At 38.8% G+C, this 21820-nt stretch overlaps 2 protein-coding genes across 17 annotated transcripts in view; one reads left to right on the forward strand and one right to left on the reverse strand.

Annotated features, from left to right (window-relative positions):
* The window catches only part of c4h4orf33 (chromosome 4 C4orf33 homolog), a 45336-nt gene extending 40413 nt beyond the window's left edge, over nucleotides 1-4923 (reverse strand). The window contains exons 1-2 of one of the 5 annotated variants that reach the window (XM_072256263.1): nucleotides 4512-4922; nucleotides 3809-3946 (exon numbers count right to left, since the gene is read on the reverse strand). In XM_072256263.1, coding sequence (XP_072112364.1) covers nucleotides 3809-3853 — 45 coding nt within the window. In that variant the 5' untranslated portion in view covers nucleotides 3854-3946; nucleotides 4512-4922. The other 4 variants (XM_072256264.1, XM_072256267.1, XM_072256266.1 and 1 more) reach the window with 4 other exon arrangements.
* The window catches only part of sclt1 (sodium channel and clathrin linker 1), a 91551-nt gene continuing 72162 nt past the window's right edge, over nucleotides 2432-21820 (forward strand). For 2 of the 12 annotated variants that reach the window (XM_072256260.1, XM_072256261.1), the window contains exons 1-11: nucleotides 4536-5113; nucleotides 5201-5270; nucleotides 10366-10473; nucleotides 10715-10828; nucleotides 14203-14270; nucleotides 14810-14862; nucleotides 15390-15462; nucleotides 15557-15612; nucleotides 16336-16471; nucleotides 17602-17724; nucleotides 17926-17991. In XM_072256260.1, coding sequence (XP_072112361.1) covers nucleotides 10792-10828; nucleotides 14203-14270; nucleotides 14810-14862; nucleotides 15390-15462; nucleotides 15557-15612; nucleotides 16336-16471; nucleotides 17602-17724; nucleotides 17926-17991 — 612 coding nt within the window. In that variant the 5' untranslated portion in view covers nucleotides 4536-5113; nucleotides 5201-5270; nucleotides 10366-10473; nucleotides 10715-10791. Of the gene's footprint in view, nucleotides 2474-2573; nucleotides 2695-4532; nucleotides 5114-5197; nucleotides 5271-10365; nucleotides 10474-10714; nucleotides 10829-14202; nucleotides 14271-14809; nucleotides 14863-15389; nucleotides 15463-15556; nucleotides 15613-16335; nucleotides 16472-17601; nucleotides 17725-17925; nucleotides 17992-21820 lie in introns of those variants that run through there. The other 10 variants (XM_072256255.1, XM_072256262.1, XM_072256252.1 and 7 more) reach the window with 10 other exon arrangements.

Below are 21820 nucleotides of genomic sequence, written 5' to 3' on the forward strand. Positions count from 1 at the left end.
AGCAGTGGCCTCATCATGGGTGAAGGCTCTATTGAATGCTGCATGTACTATAAATGTATTTGTGATGGACTGAGACAAGGTTGCTTAAAGGAACTGAGACCGATCTCTGTTGATATTTATGGTTGAATAATGGTAATTTGGGGAAAAGATGGGAATGCTAGTTTAACAGTAGGAAGTCATGTTTTCTTTTTGGGTCCCGCTTCAGAAAAAAAGGACAACTTTATTTTGAATGTAACAGTGCTGTTTATGTGGACACAAGTCAGAAACAAGATTATGGATTATCATGTGCCCCAGGTAACTCAATCCCAGTGGTTCTGGAGCTCTAAGATTTTCCATATATACATTATTTCATGGTGTGAGTGACAACAACTGATACCATAACCACTGCAGTGCCAACCATTGCTCATGCTTTGTTGTGTGATGAGGTTCAGATCTACAAAGGGAGTGAATTTGGTTCTTGGAAACTAAAAGGAGAATATTGGGTTCATCTAGAGGATTTAATTAAGAATGGGTTAACAGACTGTGGGCTTATTTCTTATGATTATTCTCTATTTATTTTACATGTCAATAATAGGATATTCCTAAAATTTGCCTGGTAAATGAAACTCACAACATTGCTACTTCAAGCATTCATTGCAGGAAAGGATCTTTAAGTTGCAATTTTTGATTTTTAATGTTTTGAAGGACTTAAGTTTTGACTGGGCAAGTACAACCCAAACCTTTTGTAAAACCATCTATCCAACTGGAGATAGATATATTATCAACGATACTGCTGAGGACTTACTCAGATATGTACCTACTGCTCTTCCTCCTATCTTTTATTTTACACCAGAGTGGAATATAATTAAGCTATTACTAAACAATGTGATGAAATATCCAAGTCTATTAAAGATCATGTGGGTTTAGCTAATTATGTTTTGCAGCATCCATCCCCTTTGGAGTGAAGTTTGGAACTGGGGTTTAAACATTAATGTACATCCTTGCATGTGCATTACTTCACATGTTATTATTGTTTTGCTCTTTGTTCTAATGGTTATCCAATGTATTTTCCACTGTTTTATTATGGCAACTTTAATAACTCATGTGTTTTTTGCATTTGACATTCTAAATCTCTTTTTTGTGATTTTGTCTTCGTACCATGATGTTGTATTTAAGTGTTATTGATTGCTGTTAAATACCTTGATATATGGTACGAAATTGGATATTATTTTTATCATGTTTCTTCATACTTTTTGTATTGATAATATTTTTGTATCTTTATCCATATTCATTGGTGTGGTAATGAATGCTGGTATTCCTTTTGAGCTATATTGACTCAGGCATATAAACAGTAGTGTGATCCCCAGGATTTTCTGTGAATCAAAAGGGGGAATATGTTGGCCATGGCAGATTTGAAATATGGAAGAAAGCATCAAACTCAAATGGGTCAAGGACAGCAGGATGCAGACGCCCATTTTGTGAGACTGTCCTTGCAGTTCCCCCCCCCCCCACCGTTCCCCATCTTGTGGACACAGAACTGATTCTTGCTCTGGGATAATCTAAGAACTGTGGACACAAGCAGCTTCAAGTAATGACCTGATAGATCCGAGACCATTCTCAGACAGGTAGCTATTCATTGTGTAAAGTGACAGAACTACTGAAGAAGCAATCAGTAATCTTGTTGGGGTCACACACTGTGATCGGTGCTCTTGGTGTGGCTTCCTGTGTATCAGTGAAACCCAAGGTAGATTGGGAGACCGCTTCCCTGAGCAGTTACGCTCCATCTGCCAGAAAAAGCAGGATCTCCCAGTGGCCACCCAGTTTAATTCCACTTCCCATTCCCATATGTCTATCCATGGCCTCCTGTACTGCTGCAATGAGCCCACACTCAGGTTGGAGGAACTTTATATTCCAACTGGGTAACCTGCCACCTGTTGGCATGAACATTAATTTCTCGAACTTCCTTCTCTCCTTGCCTGCTCATTACCTCCCTCTGGTGCTCCTCCCCTCTTTTCTTTCTTTCATGGCCTTCTGTCCTCTCCTATTAGATTCCCCCTTCTCCAGCCCTGTATCTCTTTCACCAAACAACTTCCTAGCTTTTTACTACACCTCTCCTCCTGCCAGTTTCACCTATCACCTTGTGTTTCTCCCTCCCCTCCCCCACCTTTTAACTCAACTCCTCATCACTTTTTTTTCTCCAGTCCTGCTGAAGTGTCTCGGCCTGAAATGTTGACTGTACTCTTTTCCGTTGATGCTGCCTGGCCTGCTAAGTTGCCCCCCTCCCCCGTAATTTGTGTGTGTTTCTTGGATTTCCAGCATCTGCGGATTTTCTCTTGTCTGTAATCTTGTTAGAGTCAGTGACTGGATCGCCTAGTTTGACTGGCTTGGACCAGTCAGATTTGAAAGGTACAATCCCTCAAGGCTGTGGGGGGGGGGGGCAGAAACCATTGAACAACGTGGGCTGTAGCCCTGAACCAGAGCCAATAAAAAGCTGGTAAGTGTCAACCAGGTAATGTGTATCTATGACACTGGAATGCTATATTTGAATTGATAAGGAATGAATATAAAAGTGGACACTTTGATTGCACTATCAGCGATAACTCCGGAGAATCACTATCACGAGGAAGAACCCCACACCAGGGGCTGGAAGAAGAAGGCAGGTCTGGCCAATGGAGATACCCTGTTCCAGTGTGATCAATTGGAAAAGTGGTCTGAGTGAGTATTAGTACAAAGGGAACAGTAGAATTCATGTTTTAAGTTGTTTGCCCGGGGTCAACATAGTTACTTTGTTTTTTTGTGCAGAGACAATAAAGTGCGAGCTTTGGTTAATTATGAGTTGCATAGTGAATTTCCTAACCTAGGTCCATTGAGTGGTCAACAATCCATTGACAAAAGGTCAACATATGGACCTCTGGTTTCCTTCTGCTGAAGTCAATATAGCAATCAGCTCCTTGGTCTTGCTGACATAAAGCAAGAGGTTATTGTTGTGGTACTACTCAGCCAGATTTTCAATTTCCCTCCAACGTCTAGAATACAAAAGCAAGGATGTTATGCTGAGGTTCTATAAGGCACTGGTGAGACCTCACCCTGAGTACTGTGAAGAGTTTTGGGCCCCTCATCTTAGAAAAGATGTGCTGGCATTGGAGAGGGTGCAGAGGAGGTTCACAAGGATGATTCCAGGAATGAAAGGGTTATCATACAAGGAATGTTTTATGGCTCCAGGTCTGTACTCGCTGGATTTTAGAAGGATGAGGGGGGATCTCATTGAAACCTTTCAAATGTTGAAAGGCCTAGACAGAGTAAATGTGGAAAGGAGGTTTCCCATGGTGGGAGAGTCTAGGACAAGAGGGCGCAGCCTCAGGATAGAGGGGCGCCCTTTCTAAACAGAGATGTGGAGAAATTTCTTTAGCTAAAGGGTGGTGAATTTGTGGAATTTGTTGCCACAGTCAGCTGTGGAGGCCAGGTCTTTGGGTGTATTTAAGGCAGAAATTGTTAGGTTCTTGATTGGACATGGCATCAAAGGTTACGGGGAGGAGGCTGGGAACTAGGGTTGAGGAGGAGATAGTAAAAAAGGATAAGGACTGACAACGGGTCTCGGCCTGAAACGTCGACTGTACTTCTTCCTATAGATGCTGCCTGGCCTGCTGCATTCACCAGCATTTTTTGTGTGTGAAGCAGAGTCATGATGCTTGTTTAAAATTTCTAGTGACTAAACATTCTGTTAAATAACTTTGACAGACTGCTCTGAGTACCATCTAATAAGATACATCAACTCTTTTTTGTCAGGGCCTTTAAGACATTATACCTGATTGAGAAGAAAATTACGTACCTTTGCATATACAGTACTCTTCACTGAGGGCAGGCTATACTGCATGATCCAGCTGCAACAAACATCCTACCATGAGGCCAAACCCATCCTTCATCACAGGGCACAGATAAATCTTTGGTGCCAGGTGGCATTTGGTTTCTGCAAACCCAGATTATGCACACTTTGAATATACATACATACAAAACCAACCATAGAAGAGAAACCACTATGGACAGATAATTGCGCCCTTTAGAGATTTCTAACACAAAGCTTTCCAATCCCTTGATGCAGCAGGGAAATGTCTTACATTTGCAATCTTTAATTACACTGCATGGAATAATTTTACGTATAATTTATATTCTATATGATGTCTGTACCGACGTGTTTGTGATGATGCTGCAAGGTTTTCAAAGTACTGTGCCACTCCATATCAGTGCATTTGACAATAAACTCGACTCGACTTTACTGCAGAGGTAATGCTGCAGCCAATGGCAGGGTATAGGGCACACTTGCACCACGTACTTAGCACTTGACGATCAAGATCTTTCCCAGAATGGAAAAGGGGCACTTGCTGATCCGCGCTTTTTGCCAGAAACCATATATCACTCTCTTTAGCCAATCGTCACGGTGGGCCCGAAAAAGGCTCCGCACTCGCCTGATCTCCAGTTGTTTTGCGCCAAAAGCTCACGCAAGGATCTGTCCACGAACTTTTAAAAATACTTACAGTCGCTCTGATCTGTCTTCGAAACTTAGAATTGCGTCTTGTAAAAATGAAATATCAAACCCAACTGAAACAAAAACGGCGAACAAACGCAAAGGTCTGTCCCCGGAACCGTAGTTTGAGTTTTGTGTTCCTCCTCCGGATGGTTTAAAGCGGTAGCAGCCTTGGGCAGTACGGCGGTTTTTTAAATCTTCTACAGCCACCGCCGTTTATTGCGGGCGGGTCGGTACGACGTGATACTGTCGGCAGCATCGCGCACAGTGTGCGTGGTTATACGGCTGACGCCTGGGTTTACCGGTGCAGTGCGTCGTCCCTGGGCCGGGTGGCATTCGGGGGTCCCGAGGACCGGGGCCCGCCCGCAGGTCGGTGTCCTTTTTTTCGCGTGCGTGGCTCGGTTTCCAAGGCGACCGTAGGGTCCCCGGACTCGCGGATATGTCTCAATGCACACTGCACCTTAAGCAGCAGCCTCCTGCATTGCCCCAGTAGTCCCTTCTGCAAAATCAAGTCCGTTCATTGCGTATTCTGAATAATTGCACCATAACATGTTAGGGGATTAAAAGTGGCGTTAGTAGTAATGAAAACAAGTTGAAAACTCATTGTACAAAGTAAGTGCATCTTAAAAAGTACTTCTACCTGAAATTTAACATGACAATATGTAATATGCTTTAACATTTCTTCGATATTAAAAGCAGAAATTGGCAAAACAGAGGGTCTGTTTTGAGAGGAGATTCGGGGGAACAAGCAGGAAAGTGGAGCTGATTGGTAAGAGAATCTATTGCTATTGAATGGTGGAATGGATAAGAGAGAGCAAGTTGCCCACTTTTGCTGCTATCTTCCAATGTTATGTTTTGTAGTTGAGAGACTTTAAACTGCATATAAAAACTACTGGGAAAGATAAATATTTTGTGAAGATAATGTATAATAAAATGCACACTTAACTTTCAGTTATGATTAAAGATATATAGATATAGATCTTTGTTTTCAGAATGCTGGTTAATATGTATCTTTGGTGCTTTTCTGCTTTGTTTTCAGCTTCTATTATGTTTCCATTCTACTTGCTAATATCAGACATTCCACCTCTCCCGGAAGTTCCGGGAGTCTCCCGCATATTGATAGCGGCTCCCTGACGTCCGCAAATTATATACAATATCCTGGAAGTCAATTTTTTTTTGAGAGCGAGCGAAAGGGAGAGAGACAGACAGAGAGAGAGCGTGTGACAGACATAGCGAGAGAGCGACAGAGAGAGCATCCTGATTGGTCTGTCTTTGTGCTAAGTAGACCTATCAGTTTTCTCTGTGGGTGGGCTTTACAGTCGACCTCTCTCTCTCTTTCATTGTCCATCAGTTCAGTTTAGTGTCTTGCAGCACCATGGCAGAGTGTTCCAAAAAAAGAAAATATAAAACGTACTTCACCCCAGACTACACTAAAGTGTACCCCTGCCCAATAGGGGTCAAAAATAATGACAGTGTTGCTCGCTGCACTGTTTGTAACAATGACTTTTCCATTACCCATGGTGGGTTAAATGACTGTAAGGGACACGTTGAGCTGAGTTTAACAGGTGTCATTCGTTCATTAGCATAGCTAACATTATTTAAACTAGCTGGCCAGCTGCTCAAGAGCTACTCTATTGATGTCCTACGTGATGAGGCCAAACTCCCTGTAGACTTGCTTAAAGTTGTAATAGAATAAAAAAACTCCATGATAACATAATATAATAACCATATAACAATTACAGCATGGAAACAGGCTATCTCGGCCCTTGTAGTCCGTGCCGAACTCTTACTCTCACCTAGTCCCACCAACCTGCACTCGACCCATAACCCTCCATTCCTTTCCTGTCCATGTATCTATCCAATTTAACTTTAAACGACAACATCAAACTAGTCAACTACTTCTGCTGGAAGCTCGTTCCACACAGCTACCACTCTCTGAGTAAAGAAGTTCCCCCTCATGTTACCCCTAAACTTTTGCCCTTTAACTCTCAACTCATGTCCTCTTGTTTGAATCTCCCTCATTCTCAATGGAAAAAGCCTATCCACGTCAACTCTATCAATCCCCCTCATAATTTTAAACACCTCTATCAAGTCCCCCCTCAACCTTCTACGCTCCAAAGAATAAAGACCTAACTTGTTCAACCTTTCTCTGTAACTTAGGAGATGAAACCCAGGCAACATTTTAGTAAATCTCCTCTGTACTCTCTCAATTTTATTGACATTTTTCCTATAATTTGGTGACCAGAACTGTACACAATACTCCAAATTTGGCCTTACCAATGCCTTGCTATTATCAATGGTAACAGTGAATCTAATGTCTTGCAAAATTAACAAATTCATTGACACAGACAGCTATGAGGTTGAGACTTCTGGCAAAGTGCTCAAATCTGCCAAGCAAGCCACATCACAGTACAAGGAAAGTTTGCAAAAGAAATAGAAAAGCTATTTGCATTAGCATTTAGCTATTAGCATTGAGACTGCTGATAAATTGGTGTGTAGTTTCAGAATCAAATGTCCTATATACATACACCATTGGAGGTTGACCGGGGAGGGGGAGGGAATATGGGGCTGCAAGGGCGGCGGGGGTGATGGTGTTACTTCCCTGAAATGAGTTTTTGCAGGGTGGGATGTCTGTAATATGTTGAGGCACCAAGGTAGTGCAGCATTTAGTATTAAGTCGTTAACAGCTCAGAGCACTCAATGGTAATATCCTCTGTAAGAAGTTTGTACGTTCTTCACATGTGTGCATGGGTTTCCACTAAGTGCTCAGATTCCTGTCTACAGTCCAAAGACTATCCAGTTACTAGGTCATTATTAGTTGTCCTGTGATGAGGCTAGTGTTCAATAGGTGGGTTGCTGAGCTGTGCTGCTTATTAGGCTGGAAGGGCCTGTTCTGCACTGTATCCTTGAATAAAATGTTGAAAATATTTTTAGTCTTCATGACAAAAATATTTTCCAGTGTAAAAGCTTAATTATTGAAACCTTTTAAGATTCTGCTTCAAAATATGTTGAAACATAAAATATTTTGAGATCTGGTTGGTACTTGTTTGTCTTGCTGTTACATAATAATGTTTGGCTCTTACTGGGTGAATGAAAGTACAAATAGTTGCTATGATGTTTTTCTTAAATTACTGTGTCTAGCACTCCGTCATCGCTTCATTTAGACCACTAAGCTGATTGGTTGGGTTGGATGTGTGAAGTAAGTAGTACATCATAGTGTTTGCTTTGAGTCATAGCGACATTTAAAACAAAAATCCACAGCAACAAAAACAAGTGGTTAGGTTTCATCAGGAAATACTAGATGTATTGGAAATGTTTTGTTCTGCCCACTTCATGTATTGTCCTCATTGAACAAAAGCTAAATCGCACTTTGACAGTGCTCAATTACTGCCCCTGTATTAATATCTACCTTGATAAGTTGACTCAGATTCTGTGTATTTTTTCTTAGTGACTATTTGTAGTACTCTTTAAGCTCTGAATATGGCTACAAATTTCCAAATTTTAGGCTATCTGTATAATTTTAAATCGTAGTTAAGTGGCCAAGTCCTAGACCCCACATTTCCGTTCCTTATTGCTTGTAAATTACGATAGAGCGTGACATAAGTATTTTTGCTCCCTCATGTTGTGAGATGTAAGAAATGAAATAAATTCTAATTCTTTGAAAAGAGCTATGGTTTTGATGTCTAACTGTAAAGATTCTTGCTCTACTTTTCCTCTAGTTTGGTGAGGAATGAGTAACCAGCACCAGAATAAAAATCAAAAATGGCAGATATTGGAAGTCTGAAATTTAAAAAAAATGAAGTGATAAAAGCACTCGGGTCAGATAGCGCCTGAGGGAAAAAGAAACTGAATTAATGTTAATTTCATCTCTCTTTCTACAGATGTTTCGTGACCTGCTGGCATGTTTCCACCTTTTTCTGGTTTTTGATTTACACACCTTGTCTGCCATTTGTTTTGTCACCTCTGTCACTGCTACTTTAAATCATGTACTTTTTTTTAAGCAAAATTTAAATCCATGATCCTTTATCAAATATTTAAGTCGATTCAAGCATCAACCATACCACCTTGATTAATACATTTTCATTGGGACTCGGTTAAAACTCAATTAGGCTCATCGGATGCAGTTTTTGAGAAATCCAAGCAGGATTCATTAATCCAATGTTTCCAAATAACAATTTTGTCCAATATTTATATAATCTAAGGTTGCCAACCATTTTTAATTGGATGACTGAGCAATAGTAACAACTCAAGGTTTTTTTCTATTCTGGAGAGGATTGAAAATTGCAACTGACCTTCCTGTAATATCCATTTTTACTTTTCTCAGTAGCTTAGTAAGCATGCAACTGTGGGAGAGGGTGACTTTCTATTCCGAGCACTACCAGCCTTTTCAGCAATCTTTTAACCAAATATCTGCTCACTTTCTCTACATTTAGTGAAATATTGACAGCAAAGTATTCATTTAGTACCTCAGTAATCTCTTTCCCTCCCTTTAAATAATGATGATTTGTTTCTTAAAAGCCACAACCACAACTTCTTTTCACTCCTTGATTGTAAACAAGTACTAAGTTAGGATTCTATTCTCTCCTCGGACACTTTTCTCATTTCCTATTTAAAACTTAATTTTCTGTGCCTAAACATGATTTTTGATCATTATTGCCACCTTTTTCTCCTTGCCAAATGCTTCCACTTCTGTCCTTTTGTTCGAATTGGGTCTCCATTGTTGGCATGAGATCATAATGCCATGTTGTAATTAGGGACTTCCCACAAGGATAATAGCCTCAGTTCTCTTCTGATAGAAACTGCACAGGTTGCCCAAGTTCCTTTTGTTTCAGAACTAGTCCTTGAAGCTTTCTCCAGGCAGCCTTTTATTTAGTGTTTTTATACTCACTGAGAGGTAGCACTAAGAGTAACACAAATTACCAGCTTTTGGGGATCCTACACTTTAGCCTGCTTCCAAAAATTCTGTCATTGTAACTCTAACCCCTTTCTATCCCATGTTATTTGATCTAACAGAGTCATAACTTTTTGGTGTTTATTATCCAGCAGCTCATAGTACTTCCATTTCAATCGATATAAGCTTTAGGAATGTTCTATCATTATGTGCCATGTTGTATGACGCAGGCGATCACGTTCTTTCCAGGACCATGATAGTTTTTGGCAAAAATTTCTACAGAAGTGGTTTGCCATTGTCTTCTTCTGGGCAGTGTCTTTACGAGATGGGTGACTCCCAGCCTTTATCAGTGCTCTTCGGAGATTGTCTGCGTGGCATCAGTGGTCGCTTAACCAGCATTTGTGATATGGACCACATGCTCCTATGGCTTCATGTGACCTTAATCAGTGGGGGGGGGGGGGGGGAGGGGGGAGACTTAGCTGGTGTTAGACCTTGTCCAAGGTGACCTGCTAGCTAGCAGAGGGAAGGAGCACTTTATACCTCCTTTGGTAGAGACGTATCACCACCCCACTTCCCAAATGTAGTCAAGTTTTAAAAAAATCTCAGGAGTTTTGAACTTCAACCTATTGTAAGTGTGTTAGTCTTGTTGCCATGGTGGGGTGGGGTGGGGTGTGTGTGTGTGTGACATAAACCATGAGTGGTTCTGTTAAGGTTTGACATTTGGAAGACTTTGATTGCACTGCATTTCCATTGGGGGGAGCTGTGGACCATTGGAATGAAAAATACACAAGGAAAAAAATGTCTCATTAAGCACATAATGATGTTGCTGCTGTATTTAGTCTATGTTAATTTTTCAAACCGAGTACAGTGTGTAGTCACAACTGAACTAATGATTTAAAAGAAATAATTGATGAGGACAACAGCATATAAAATGTGATTGATTTTTTTTCCCCTTTGAAACTAATTTTTATAGTGTCATAGTCAAATATAACTGAATGTAGAAGCTGGACTCGGGAAGAAGTGTTTCTTATTGTTGAAACTTCATAACCAGAAGACACGTACAAGGTTTATAGCTTCACAGGTGAGTTTTTTTTTGTGTGTGTGTCAAATGAGTGGTTATGATTTGGGATGAGTTACTGATAAGGTAATGGATGCAGAATTAATAATTGTTTTAAAAAGGAAAATTGAATAAATATGAATGGACATATAAATTGGTGGGAATATAACTGACTACTGGCATTCTCTGGCATGACTACCTTGCTTTTGTTTGATGCTTTTTGAAAATGAGGTTAACTTACAGCTTACTATTATTTTCTATGTAGAATTTGATATCTTTTTCAGCTCTTAGTTGGAGGCATCCCCGGTTGTATTTTTTTTTGAAATATACAAACTCAAGAACATGAATACTCCTGAAGTAGACTTTCTGAGAGATCAAGGTAAATGGTATTCAGAACAATAGTTTAATACTTACTTCAGGTAATGTTTATGTAGTCATTCATCAGGTAAAATGTAATATTTATTACCTTTTATCTGATGATTTATTACCTTTTATCTGATGAATAACTATGTAAAGGCTTGTAATAAATTGCAGCCCATTTATCTGTTTTAAGTCTCTAATAATGCAGCAGAATTTCAAGTCATGTTGCACAATGCTGTTAGAATGTACAGTCGGCCCTCCGTATCCGTGGATTCAACCAACCGCGGATTGGGATCAAAAAAAACCAGGAAGTTCTCTCTCTTTCTAATTATTCCCTAAACAATACAGTGTAACAACTATTTACATAGCATTTCCATTGTACATGTTTCCCCCGCTATCCGAAAGTAGAGCATTCCAATGAAACCTTACGTAAGCTGAAATGGCGTAAAGCAAAGAAGCAATTACCATTAATTTATATGGGAAAATTTTTTGAGCATTCCCAGACCCAAAAAGTAACCTACCAAATCATACCAAATAACACACAAAACTTAAAATAACACTAACATATAGTAAAAGCAGGAATGATATGATAAATACACAGCCTATATAAAGTAGAAATAATGCATGTACAGTGTTGTTTCACTTACCAGAATCAGGAAGACAGCAAGCACACTGGAAGGTTCATGCATTTTTCTATCATACAGTTCTTTGTAAGCACTCAAAACATCCGGAAAACCTGCCCTAAACTTACGTGCCCTTTCAAAATTAAAGTCATACTTTTCTGCAATCATTGTAGCACTGTCAATCGTAGCAAAAATCTCACGCAGTTCAGAGCTATGGCAGCTTGATGCTGAGTGCTTGTTTTGCTCAGAGCAAAACAAACACTGAATGCTATTTTCGCTTTTCGCCACTCTTGCTGCTCGGGGTGCATGCTGCCTCTATAACGGCTCGCTGCAAAACAAACGCTGAACGCTATTTTCGTTTCTCGCCACTCTCGCTGCTCGGGGTTTGCGGAAGAGCTACGATGGTTGCGTCTGTACTGAACGTGTACAGACTTTTTTCTTGTCATTATTCCCTAAACAATATGGTATAACAACTATTTACAAAGCATTTACATTGTATTAGGTATTATAAGTAATCTGGAGATGATTTAAAGTATACAGGAGGATGTGTGTAGTTTATATGCAAATACTACGCCATCTTATATACGGGGCTTGAGCATCCGTGGGACTTGGTATCCACGGGGGGTCCCAGAACCAAACCCCCGCAGATACGGAGGGTCGACTGTATAGCAGCTTTAGCATACTCTTATTTGTTATGTCATCCTGCTCTAAGCTGCGTGTAAATATTGTGTAGAGAGCGATATCCATACCTTTCACTCAAGGGTGTTGTGAACATCACTGGATGATTATCTTCTGAGACCACAATCTTTCTATCACCTACAAGGCATGAGTCAGGAGCAGGATAGTATGCTTTTTAATTATCTGGATGAGTGTAGCTGTAAAAGCATTCAAGAAGCTCAATGCCATCCAGGACAATGCAGTTCATTTAATTAGTATGTCTTAATTGATAAATTTTAATCAATTTTTCCAGTGTGTCCGTCTGGAAAAAGTATAGCTCTTACTTGCCTGGACTTCTCAGACATCTCTCAAGCATACAGTTTCTAACAGTGAGGATCAGGGCTGCAGAAGAGTAAGAGCATCACAATAAAAGTTCCCTCAAGTCACACAGCAGATTTGTTTGGAAATATCATGTTCTGTCCTAATTAGACTACTATCTTGGAACTTCCTATTTGATAGTATTGTAGGAGTAGCTTCACCTGAAGGATTGAAACAGTTCAAGAAGATGGATTTATAAACAAAATTGCTGTCCAGAGATATTCTTGGCAGCTTTTGTAATTACTTGGAAGTTTCCTATAAATTATTTTCATAGGCATACCTCTCTGATGGATAAGATGAACCAGTGGGTGGTGCATATTAAGTTCATGAAGAAATCTGAGTGCAGATTATGTAAATTGATTTATAATTTCTTGCTGCTCATACAGACTTAAACATGAGGAGCACAGGCTTTGCTTCTTCTCTCACCCAGAGAATATTGCTGAAACAAAGCTAGTGTGACTATGAAATTGCTGCGGTTGAAGATGGTAAATGGATACTGATAGATGAGTATTGTAATTGACAACAAAAGTTGTTGTGTTCTATAAAACTGCACAGAAGAAAGCCATTTGATTCAACAAAACTTTGTTAGTGTTTATGATCCATCTGATTCTTCGTCCCATCTCTCCACCAACCCTTTTATTCCTTTCTCATGTTCTTATCTTTGCTCCTCTTGAATGTACTTAGGCTGTTCTGAGTACAGAGATGAGGAGAAACTGCTTTTCCCAAACAGTGGTGAATCTGTGGAATTCTCTGCCCAATGAAGCAGTGGAGGCTACCTCAGTAAATAATCTTAGGACAAATTTGGGTAGATTTTGCATAGTAGGGGAATTGAAAGTTATAGGGAAGAGGCAGGTAGGTGGAGATGAGTCCATGGTCAGATCAACCATGATCCTTTTGAATGGCGGAGCAGGCTCAATGGGCCAGATGGCCTACTCCTGCTCCTATTTCTTACGTACCTACTCCTATGGCAGCATTCCATATTTGCATCTCTGTAGGCGATTAAGTTTTTTTTCTGAATTTGCTGTTGGATATATTAGTATATACAGTTTTTTCCAGTTAATTGGAACTCATCAGGATCAGTACATTTTGGCCCAATTAAGTGGCTGCCTCAAATGGCTGAAGAGTCTATTAGCTGAATAGTTAAAAAGGTTTAAAAAGAGTGAAGCTAAACTGAATGATTGAAACCGCAAAACTATTCGGAATTGTCTTGTGCTTATTTCTCGACAACTATCAGTGACAAAAATCATGCTTTTTGAGCACAAACACCCGCGATGATGCTAGTTAAATATTTTTGCCGGAAGCACGGTGTCGTGTCTAACAGCCACACAAGACTATGCAACTGGCACGAGTTAGAACCTGTTCAGCAAGTTTCCTGCCCCAATTAAGCAGCAGAGTGTCCCAAGTAAACAAATTCGGAAATTTCCTTGATATGTTTTGATCTTTGAAAGTTGTTCCAAATAAACATTTGCCCTGATTAACCAATAGCCCAATTAATCGGAACTTGTAGTTAAATTTCCTAGCTTCTATTTCCCATCTTCACAGACTGAAATGTCTTTTCTACCTCTAGACGACCAATTATTTTCACAATGTTTAAAGGAAAAAAATCCATATTGATTTGTAACTATGGCCTGTATTTAGCATTTTCTCTGGTTTTCAAAAGGAAGATGCTTTTTTTTCAGAACATTAGAAAATAAGGTATTTTTAATGTTTTGTGTTCAAATTTTGTCTCTTGCAGTGCAGCGGTTAAATGCTGTGCTAGCTCAGTACCAAGCAATGCAGCTGCCCAGTTCTGCTATTAATGAGGTATAGTTTCTTTCATTATTATATTTTCCATTTTTTTTGTTATAGCTGAATCATACAGTCTGACAGAATGTTAAATCTCTTTATCTGTAATGGCTTTAGAAGATTCATCTCATCGTTCAATTTGCAAGTTATAGGTTCAAGTGCGTTGTATTCAACCTTCAGAACTCAGTATTTGTGAAATCAGCAAACTAAGGCTTAGCTTAAGCACAGTTAGAAATGCTATTTCACAGCTCCAACAACTTGGGTTCAACCCTGAACTTTGGTGCTTTTTGTATGAAATTTGCTCATTCTCCCTGTGACTTTGAGATTAGTTTTGGATTAATGTAAATGGGTTGTTGATGGTTGGTTTGAATTTAGTGCGAAAAAAGAGGTTGTATTTTATATGCTGTATCGATGAGTTTAAATCCACATTTTCAGTAGGAAATAGTTTTCAATTATGCTCTAGATAAATTCGGGGACTTGTTGAGTCCTCTGTGGAAGTCTCGCTATACAAGCTTTGATTAGGTTACATATTAGTAGTATTTTCTTTGTTGAATTAGGTCAGCCAATTAGAAGAGCATGATCCTCCAGCACCTTGGCTCGTGGACAAATGGTAAAGTTCACTTCGCTAAATTCTGTTGGTTAAGTTCATTTTATTTATCTGCATATGATTTTGTTGTATTGCAAGCATTTTCATTAAACTGCAGTTTATTGCGTGTATTTTTAAAATATTTGGATATTTTTAAATATTAAAAATTAGATTTATTAATGATAAATATTGAGTGATTGAGGTGGTTGCATCATTAGCCCGAAATGATCACAGAATTAAAAATGTGAAGTTCTAGGTACTCTCTAAAGTTAATTGAATAATATGATCATTTCCAGTGCTTAGCTGTCAAAACCTGTTCAGGAGTTGTTCATGATGCAGAAAAGATATACATATAAGGAGAACATAGCTTTTAAATGAAGGGGGTGAAAGTTGTATTAAAGATTTGATAACTGCTAATAATTCAGTACATTTCTCATAATCTCCATTTAATAAAACAGCTGTTAAAGCTTCATGATTTGTATCATTTGAATTTGTTAGTTTTTAAGCATACTTCTTAATCTAATTTTATTTTATTCCTTTTTCTCTGATAGCCTTTTGGCACCTCTTATAGCAGAATATGATAAACAGTTGCAACAAATGAATCAGCAGTTGAATTGTCACCAGGTAATCTGCACCTTTGCTTTAAAAGTTATTTAATGCCTTAAAATTTATGCATCCACTTTCCAGCAATGAATTTTCTTTTAAATTTTAACATTAGATTCATATGAATGAGATGAAATTAAAGCTTGAAGTTGTCGTAAAAGAAAATGAAAGGTGAGATTATACTGCTTTTCAGCTTAGAATTATTGCAAAGTAAAATGACTATAATCTGAATTAGAGCAGATTAAAACAAAAAACTTTTTTAAAGGTATTGTAAAATTTCCTTGGTGTTACAGATTTGCTTCTTTTTCAAGGGTAGACAAAGTGTAATACTTTCAACCCCAGGGCACAGATTTCAACAAACCTGGGCTAGCAGGTCTTTTGTTTTCATTTGCCGTTCTTTTCTTCAAATACTGAACACCGCAGCTTAGTCCCCATTTGGTTCCTTGGAAGTGCTGGCATGCAGTCAGCCATCATTCTGCCATTAAACATATTTTGATTGGAGTTGTCAGTTTTGACAAAGTGTCAGGATCTATGTTAAGGACATCTCAATCATGCTGCTGATGTTTGCAAATGTACTTAATAGCATTGTTCATATTTTGACTTTGTTCAAAGGCTGATACCATTTTCTCATTCTCTGTTGAGCCACTTGTCCACTGACTCAATGTAAATTGTAGGCTGAATTTAGGACTGTTCAATTATTTCGTTTTCAATGACTTCATTTTACCCGAATCTTTCAGTACATTATTGTAGTGAGTGGCTGAACAGAGCCCTTTAATTATTTTTTCTAAATTCAGTCTTGCTAACAAATTGACTAATGAAAAACATTTCAGATTTAAAGAAATAATTAAGACTGCAATACCTTATAATTTGCCCATTTAATTGTCTTTGCTCTAGACTGCATGCAGAATTACAGGAGACCATTGAAAAACAGTTAGAATCTCTACCTGCTGGTGCAGGCATTGGTGATGTTGACTTTACAGAAGGAGAAGTGGTGCAAAGTCTGAGGAAACAGTTACAGCTTGCCAATAAGGTAAGCAATGATCAACAATGTGGCAGATTACTTAATTTTTCAAAAAATCATGATAATTTTGATAAGTTAATCTGACAAAAGTGTGTAATGTAGCCTTCAGGTATAATCTCCTGGAAACTAGAGTTACTGCCATGAAGACTAATTAAGTAATCATACCATTAGGTTGAAATCTAATCTAATCTAATCTAAATGGCCACACAGAACTCTGATTTTAAAAAGTTGCATTTTTACAATAATTTGAGGGCTTCCATGGAGTGACACAGAGGAATCTAAGGAATACATGTATATGTTTCCTGAAAGTAGTTTTACAGTTAGGTAGGATGGTGAAGAAGACATTAGGCACTGATCCTTGTGGCACACCACTTGTCACAGGTTTCCAATCTGAAAAACAACCACACACTACTGTCCTCTACCAGCTTCTACCAAGCCAGTTTTGTATCCATTTGGTTAGTTCACCCTGGACCTCGGTGATCTAATTTTCTGGATTCATCTACCATGCCTCATCTTATCCAGTGCCCTACTGAAAGCCATGTAGGCAGCATCTACTGCTCTGCCTTCATCAATCCTCTATCTTTCTTCAAAAAACAAAAATTCAAATCTTATTTGTGGGACATGATGTCCCACGCACAAAGCCAGGCTGACAATCCCATATCAATCCATACCTTGTCCCTTAGAATCCCCTCTAGTAATTTTTCCACCACTGATGCTGGCCTCACTGACTTGTCCCTAGCTAGCCTTAGTATTGTCACTGTTATGTAGCAAAACACAACCATTCACTTGTATCTAATTAGAAACTGAAAACAGCAAATGAGATTAATATTGTCAGAATTTATATTGTACTCTTTGTGCTTCTCCACATCAAACTATTTGTTCATATTTTATAACTTTTGGTAGCTTATATTACCTTTTTTGAAGAGTGTATGGAGTTAGAGCTCATTTTCAAAAATCACAACATAGCTGTGTGTAAATGATCAGCAGTGAAATTAACAAGTTAGCTAAAGGGTTGTGATATAAGATTGGATCTGAATGATGCATATTAGATAAAGTGACTGTACAGGACATGATTGCCATTCTAGATACACTTGTAATAAAAAAAATCACTTTCATCACAGACTTCTCTTGTATTTTAGGAAAAAGAGCTAGCCTTGGAGTTACATCAATCCGTTTCACAAGAATTAGACCAAATGCAGCAGATGTACCATGATCGCATCACAGCAGCAGAGAATCATGTCTTCGGCCAACAACAAGAGACTGTACGATATCCTTAACGTTTTGATATTTCATAAGAGTTAAATTATTTTTTTATTTCTGATGAAACGTGCAGAAAGAGATTCTTCATTTAAAAAAATTAAAGTCTAAAAACATTAATTTTAAGTACTTATTAACAAATGAATAATTTTTTTTTCTTCTGACAAGCACATGCAAGAGCATAACTTTTGGTATTTCTATTTCAGGAGCAGTTGGCTCACTTTCAACAACTAGCTCAGCAGCTTAAAATGACTAATCAAAAACTGAAAATGGTAAGCCAGACACAAATGGGAATATCCAATGCAGCCTGTTTCACATAATGAACTCTTTTGAAAATAATTTCATGCAGTGTTCATGTTATAATATATGTTTACTGATGGATTATATTCTGAGAACTTGATGGTCAGTTTCTCTCATCTATCAGTTTAAAAGTTTTTGTGCCTGTCATTTTTCTCAAGTTTTCTTCTTGGCCCTGTGCTAAAGTAATTGCCTTTGATGATGAAAACTTGAAGTGTATATATTTTTGCTTCTGACCTGATAAAACAATAGAACATTATTTTTTTTTTAGTTACCATGGTATTCTGAGCAGAGATTATCATTGATTAATGAATTATAGTTTTTTTAAGAAAATAAAAGGATGAGTCCAGCCGATTACTGTTTATAAAAGAATAAGTCATTTAAATGGAGCATTATAGAAAAAATGGTTAAAATTGTTAATATTGATTATCTTTTAAAAAGACAATTTAAAAAATAACAATTCTAAGTATTGTATCTTATAAGAAATATTCTTGTACCTTATAAGAAATGTGAAACTATAGGCTTTACATCTTCATAAAAGATCAAGGGAAATAAATGTATTTCAGTGAGACTTTTGTTCCTGCACTAACAATGACAGACATTTTATATCCAGTTAGTATTTGTTTGTTTTGCGAGCTATATGTTAAGCACTCATTTCAACAGCAAGTCTGCTCCTATAATTAATCTATACCAAATTCATCACTGAAAACAATGGAAGCACTAAACTACATACAGCATTTTACTCTTCCCACCTGCCTATCACCTCTCCTTTGAGCCCCTCCTCCTCCCTTTCTATTCTGGCATCTTCCCCTTCATTTTTAGTCCTGAAGAAAGGTCTTGGCCTGAAATGTCAACTGCTTGTTCATTTCCATGGTTGCTGCCTGACCTGCTGAGTTCCTGTAGCATTTTGTGCATCTTGCTTTGTGTTTCCAGCATCTGCAGAATTTCTTATGTTACTGTATTGTACTGTTGCTATCACTGAATATCCAGTGTTCACTCATAAATCACAAAAGAGAAATTATAAGCAGAGGGAAGCCAATGCCAACTGGCACAACCATTTACTATCCAAGTACACCAGATCAGTGAGGATTTCAAAATGTATCATCCATTGCCACGTGTTCTTGCAACCACATAGCTGGCATCAATCCACTGTTCTTGGGTTATTAATAAAAACATTTGCTGCTTTATTTGACAGTAAAGATAATCATTATATTCATTACATTACAGCTCCAGTGTGCAGTTTCAATCCTGATCTGGGGTGCTGTTTGTGCAGAGTTTGCATGTTCTCACCATGATTGCATGGGTTTCCTCCCAGTCTTAAAGAAATCCTGTTAGCCTTATTGTCTAATGTAAATTATGCCTTTTCTGCACAGAAGAAAGTTGATCATACTCTATGTGAATGAGCATAAGTTGCTGAGGTACAGGGAAATGGAGGGAGAATGGGATCAATGCGATTGCTCCCCTAGAGTAGACATGATCGGCTTTGAGAATGTTGGACTCCTATCCAAAACTGCCTAGCTCTTCAGGCTCATCCTGAAGTTCAAAGATGATTATTAGCTGCTTTTTCCCTCTACTGATTACTTGCGTCGCAGAAGGAAGCCATTTATAGACAATAGGTGCAGGAGTAGGCCATTCAGCCCTTCGAGCCAGCACTGTCATTCACTGTGGTCATGACTGATCATCCACAATCAGTACCCTTTTCCTGCCTTCTCCCCATATGCCTTGACTCTGCTATCTTTAAGAGCTCTATCTAACTCTTTATTGAAAGAATCCAGAGAATTGGCCTCCGCTGCCTTCTGAGGCAGAGCATTCCACAGAACCACAACCCTCAGTGAAAAAGCTTTTCCTCAACTTGGTTCTAAATGGTCTACCCCTTATGCTTAAATTGTGGCCTCTGGTTCTGAACTCCCTCAACATCGGGAATGTTTCCTGCATGTCCAATCCCTTAATAATCTTATACAAACCCCATTTCCAGAAAAGTTGGGATATTTTCCTAAATGCAATAAAAACAAAAACTTGTGATATGTTAATTCATGTGAACCTTTATTTAACTGACAAAAGTACAAAGAAAAAATTTTCAATAGTTTTACTGACCAACTTAATTGTATTTTGTAAATATACACAAATTTAGAATTTGATGGCTGCAACACACTCAACAAAAGTTGGGACAGAGTTAAAATAAGATTGAAAAGTGCACAGAATATTCAAGTAACACTGGTTTGGAAGACTCCACATTAAGCAGGCTAATTGGTAGCAGGTAAGGTATCATGACTGGGTATAAAAGTAGTATCCATCAAAGGCTCAGTCTTTGCAAGCAAGGATGGGTCGTGGCTCACCCCTTTGTGTCAAAATTCATGAGAGAATTGTTAGTCAGTTCAAAAGGAACATTTCTCAACGCTAGATTGCGGAGAACTTAGGTCTTTCAACATCTACAGTACATTATATTGTGGAAAGATTCAGAGAATTCAGAGACATCTCAGTGCGTAAAGGGCAAGGTCAGAAACCACTGTTGAATGCGCGTGATCTTCGAGCCCTCAGGCGGCACTGCCTAAGAAACCGTCATGCTAGTATGACAATTATAGCCACCTGGGCTCAGGAGTACTTCGGAAAACCATTGTCACTCAACACAGTCCATCACTGCATCCAGAAATGCAACTTGAAACTGTATTACGCAAGGAGGAAGCCATACATCAACTCTATGCAGAAACGCCGGCGAGTTCTCTGGGCCTGAGCTCATCTCAGATGGACCGAAAGACTGTAGAGCCGTGTGCTGTGGTCAGATGAGTCCACATTTCAGCTAGTTTTTGGAAAAAACGGGCGTCGAGTTCTCCGTGCCAAAGATGAAAACGACCATCCAGATTGTTATCAGCGAAAGGTGCAAAAGCCAGCATCTGTGATGGTATGGGGGTGCATCAGTGCCCACGGCAAAGGTGAGTTGCATATATGTGAAGGTGCCATTGACTCTGAGGCGTATATTAGGATTTTAGAGAAACATATGTTGCCACCAAGGTGACGTCTCTTCCCGGGACGTCCATACTTATTTCAGCAGGACAATGCCAGACCACATTCTGCACGGGCTACAACAGCATGGCTTTGTAGACACAGAGTGCATGTGCTTGACTCACCTGCTGCCAGTGCAGATCTATCTCCTATTGAAAATGTATGGCGCATCATGAAGAAGAGAATCAGACAACAGAGACCACGGACTGTTGAGCAGCTGAAGTCTTATATCAAGCAAGAATGGACAAAAGGATTAAAAATTTCCAAGTGCAAATCTACTGCAATTAGTATCCTCAGTTCTAAAACAATTAAAAAGTGTTATTAAAATGAAAGGTGATGTAACACAATGGTAAACATGCCAATGTCCCAACTTTTGTTGAGTGTGTTGCAGCCATCAAATTCTAAATTTGTATATGTTTACAAAATACAATTAAGTTGGTCAGTAAAACTATTGAAAATCTTTTCTTTGTACTTTTGTCAGTTAAATAAAGGTTCACGTGAATTAACATATCACAGATTTTTGTTTTTATTGCATTTTGGGAAATCTCCCAACTTTTCTGGAAATGGGGTTTGTACGTTTCAATCAAATCCCCTTTCATCCTTCTAAATTCCAGTGTATACAAGCCCAGTCGCTCCAATCTTTCAACATATGACAGTCGTGCCATCCCAGGAATTAACCTCGTGAACCTACGCTGCACTCCCTCAATAGTTAGAATGTCCTTCCTCAAATTTGGAGACCAAAACTGTACACAATACTCCAGGTGTGGTCTCACCAGGGCCCTGTACAACTGCAGAAGGACCTCT

The sequence above is a fragment of the Mobula birostris genome, chromosome 4, assembly GCF_030028105.1.
Source record: "Mobula birostris isolate sMobBir1 chromosome 4, sMobBir1.hap1, whole genome shotgun sequence".
Taxonomy (NCBI): Eukaryota; Metazoa; Chordata; class Chondrichthyes; order Myliobatiformes; family Myliobatidae; genus Mobula; species Mobula birostris.